We start from the raw sequence: 4,619 nt of genomic DNA, 5'->3' as shown, positions 1-4,619 counted from the left end.
ACACGAACTGCTTGCAGGAGTGCGATTATTCAAAAATCTTTCCATCGTTTGTAGAGCATGTACTTAGCCGCTAATTGCTCCGTTCACCTTACTATAAGTGCAAAACGTAAATAGCGCAAAGTATTTTGGGATAAACACGTTACAAGGAACCATTCTTATACATCACAAAAATGTATGTTGATTTGGTTATTAACATCTTTAGGTTAAAAAATTAATTATGTAAAAGAAATATATAATCTTACATATATATGTTTTTTTCTGTCAAGTTTTTCGCAGACCCCCTAGCTCCCTCTTGCGGCCCCCCTGGGGTCTGCGGACCCCAGTATGAAAACCCCTGGCTTAGGAGACCTGACTGGAGTCACTCAGCACACCCTGGATTCAAACTCACGACTCCAGGTGTGATAGTCAGTGTCAATACTCGCTGAGATATCCAGACCCCCCGAAACTTGTTTGTTTTAATTGTTTGGTGTTTTACATGTAAAAGAGAGTAAAATAAACAGTTCAGTTTCCATGACACATTTTGATATAATGGCACACTTTTATTAGGGGAGAGCGCGACACAAACAAACACTTTCTGTTTTTATTAAGTTTGTGTAAATGCACTTGGGGTTCAGAGTATTTTTCTTAATTCACATTAATTTCACACATGTCTGGCACAAATATGTGGACTTGTTTCGTGAATACAGCTTAGTGTTTTTTTATTGTCATCTACCTGTAAAAGAGGAAAGTGGAACGTGACAACACGCCCCATAGGAGGAACTTTACATTGTAACATGACCATTATGACATCATAAAATCCCCTCTAACAACTATATCTGCTCTAAATAAAACAAATAGAAGATCAACTAAAATATTATTTCAATATAATCATATAGTAACTTTGGCACAGATATTATTGCAATAATTGTGACACTTGACAATAAATACACAACAAAGCCGCAGTATTGAGTGAAATAATGCATGAATTGAACACTGAACATCTTCAGTCTGGACTCCACTGATGGTCCGACTGAAATCACTATCAGATCCACTGAATCCAGATGGAGATCCAGTTTGAACTTATATATTAAACACTTTGCTCAGATCAATTGATAATGTCAAATTTACAGTAACTGTGTCTGTATCAGCAGTTCCTCTTTCACTGAAGGAGGTTTTTGTGCGACTCTTTATCACTGTGTGAGTGGAAACTCTTTACGCTGCTGACAATAATAATCTCCTGCATCTTCAGTCTGGACATTTCTGATATTTAGCATAAAGTTTGTGTTTGATCCCCCATCAGTGAATCTGTCAGAAACTCCAGACGCTTTGCTACCAACACTAGAGAACAGGAGTTTGGGGGATTCTCCAGATCTCTGCAGATACCAGACTAAATAAGACCCAATATTAGAGCTGGACACACAGTTGAGAGTGACACTGTCTCCCACTGACACCATCTTCACTTTGGGACTCTGAGTCAGAATAATCTCACCGAAACAACCTGCCACAACAGAAACATCAATGAACATTTACAGACACAAACACATTCACAACATTCAAACACACTTAAACTAAGAGCCAAAGTTACTTCCAGACTCAAAATCTGACTGCTGAGAAAATCTTTCCTCTCTGATTTAATGATCGCTGCTTGAATTAGACTTTTAAAATGAATCTCACCAGCAGTGAAAAGCAGAAGAGAGCAGATAATGAGAGCGTGTGCTGTCATCTTTACTGTGAATGAGTGAGAACTGAAGGAACAGTGATGTTGGTTTGACAGTCCTGACTAACAGACAGTCTGATATTGTGCTTTAATCAGAGGGCGGGACATTCAAAACTGTTTCCTCTCACCAGCAAATGTGACTGTTACAGGAGAACAGCAGCAATGACAAACAATTCATACATGAAAATACACAAATTATTGACATCTTTATTTCTGATTTATTAAATACATTTCAATCAGTGGAACTTCTCTGGATTTTTCCTCATTGTGGATATTTCACGAGCATTCAGGAGATCAAACTAAATCAAATGAGTTATAGAGTCAGTGGAGTGATAAAAACTGTTTATTACAATGTAATATATATGTTATAATGCAATGTTGCACTTTTGAATGAGTTGTTAATGACAGTAAGAAGTGAAAGTGTGTTTGTATGTGTGTTGTGTAAAGATGTGTTTGTGATCATGTGTTTAAAGTGCAGTTAGTGAAGCGCTCAGAGGTTTTTGTGCAGCTGTTCTATTAGTTTGTATCACTGTGGTACACTTTCGGCAGCGGCACCAGACTGGATGTTGGCAGTAAGTAAATCATCAAATCATCCTTTTAATGTTTCATATGTTTTATAATAATGTTGAATGTGTGTTTATAATAATGTTGAATGTGTGTTTTATAATAATGTTGAATGTGTGTTTATAATAATGTTGAATGTGTGTTTATAATAATGTTGAATGTGTGTTTATAATAATGTTGAATGTGTGTTTTATAATAATGTTGAATGTGTGTTTATAATAATGTTGAATGTGTGTTTTATGTATGATTGTAACACTATGATTTGAGGGATTTGTCTCACTTTTTTAAATTGTTTTGGTGAAATATTTTTTGTTTCCAACTTGTGACTAAACCAGAAAATGTAGCAAAAAACTCCTAATTTTGTGATTTTTTATTTATAATTATTTTTGCAATACCTGATTAGACTCATTGAATAATTTGTCTGTTTTCAGGATATTAATGTGAAATTTTAAGACACTTTGTGTAATTTATTTGTGAATTTGTTGCTCGTACAGAAGTGAGATGTGATTCAGTTTTTGTTGCTGTTCATGATTTAAATTTCTCACATTATCAAGAGTTCATAAAAATGCTCCTTCAATATGAAATGTTTATTAATGTAATATGGAAGGTATAAAGTATTACTAATTTCCATCAAACTATCTGTTAAAAGTTCATTATTGTTCAGAATATTTTGTGTGGTACTGTTGAGGTCGGGCGATTTTCTTTTTCATTGTTTCTTAATGTAAAGAGAAATATATGACGAAAAACATTCTTCAACTTTTGTGTAAATCTATCTGCACACATACAAATTTATTGATCCGACCGTCAAACTGACATTTATTATTAAGTACTCTATCATTACAAAAATATCTATCAATGTCATTTATTTAGTTTTGAGCTGGAGTGAGAAATCTTTTAATATTTTCTAATTTGTCTTTTGTGTATTTGTCAGGCAACACTGGTCCTGCCGTGAGCGTCCTGCTGCCCTCCAGTGAAGAGATTTCCACAAAGAACACAGCAACACTGATGTGTGTGGCCAACAAGGGCTTCCCTCAGACTGGAGCCTGAACTGGAAGGTGGACGGGAGCAGCAGGACTGAGAAGAGCAGTGCTGGGGTCCTGCAGGAGAACGGTCTGTACAGCTGGAGCAGCAGTCTGACTCTCTCTCAGGACCGAGTGGATGAAGGTGGTCAAAGTGAGCTGTGAGGCCACACGGCAAGGCCAGACGTCAGTCATTGAAGAAGTGAGGAGAGATCAGTGTTCTGAGTAGATCCTCTGATTCTCTTCTGCTCTTCTCACTCATGTCTCACATGGAGACTAACAGTGACTTCTATTCAGACAAGTATATGTGTGCTTTTGTTCTTCTGCTGTTTTCTCTTGTCAAAATTCAATAAATGAAATAATATTCAGTAAAGTTTCTGTCTTTTGTATTTGAAAAGTTGATTTATTCACATTATTTGGGTCATTTGCCAGTTCAGTTCACACACTTTATAAATAATCTTCACTCAATGAACCATGAAAACACCTGCAGAGACTTTATGAATCAATCTAGTAATTATGAGTTTATTATGCTATAAATATGGTTTTGAGGACACCCCTAGTGTCCCTGTAATTCAAACAGCTTTAAAACATAATAAACAATATTCAAGTTCAAGTTTATTTATAAAGCACTTTAAAAACTACAATGTTGACCAAAGTGCTGAATATTAATATCATAAACAATAACACAATATTATTAAAACACTTCAGTCCCCATTTAGGAACTTTAACCAAAGTGTCTTTTACGAACAGAGAAACGTTTGAATTATGGGACAGTTCTGAAAAGGTGCGATTGCTGGTAAAACTAAACTAGTAAAATTATGTTTTGAACATGTTCACTGGAGACAGAGCTGCTCTATTCTGAGAGAAACACAATCATTCAACTCTGACAATGCAAATGTGATTTTCACCTCACACTCTCAGATTCACTGTTTGATTGGTTCAATGATCTGAACTGGAACACACCAGTTTCACTTCTGCTCTATTGAGTCGTTTGACAGTTATGAAGTTATTTAAGTGACATCTTCATAAAACATATGCAACTAATAAACTGCACCAGCTCATCTGTAACACGAGATGAAGACTTTTTCTGTACTGTAGGTCCACAAGGTTGGACAGATTTTGTAATGGTGGAGAGCACCTGTTGTGACATCTGATCATATTATGGTCTGTTCAAAGATCATTCGATGGTTTGTCTAATAGCAAACACACACTCAAAGTCTCTCATTATGTTGTTCGTGCTGTGGGAGTTTTAAAGGGATAGTTCACCCAAAAATATTAATTCTGTCATAATTTACTCACCCTCATGCTGTTCATGTTCATGGTTTCTGTAAGTTTCAGGC

At 35.8% G+C, this 4,619-nt stretch overlaps 1 gene segment (V, D, J or C); it reads right to left on the bottom strand.

The window, feature by feature from the left end:
* Positions 1-580: 580 nt before the first annotated feature.
* Positions 581-1,741, bottom strand: LOC127641517 (Ig kappa chain V-V region MOPC 21-like). The segment is given in 2 exon segments: positions 581-1,477; positions 1,654-1,741. Coding segments are annotated over 2 exon segments (357 nt in total).
* Between the last annotated feature and the right edge of the window lie 2,878 nt (positions 1,742-4,619).

The sequence above is a fragment of the Xyrauchen texanus genome, chromosome 50, assembly GCF_025860055.1.
Source record: "Xyrauchen texanus isolate HMW12.3.18 chromosome 50, RBS_HiC_50CHRs, whole genome shotgun sequence".
Lineage (NCBI taxonomy): Eukaryota > Metazoa > Chordata > Actinopteri > Cypriniformes > Catostomidae > Xyrauchen > Xyrauchen texanus.
The sequence above is the reverse complement of the archived record's forward strand: the minus strand, read 5'-3'. Positions and strand labels throughout refer to the sequence as shown.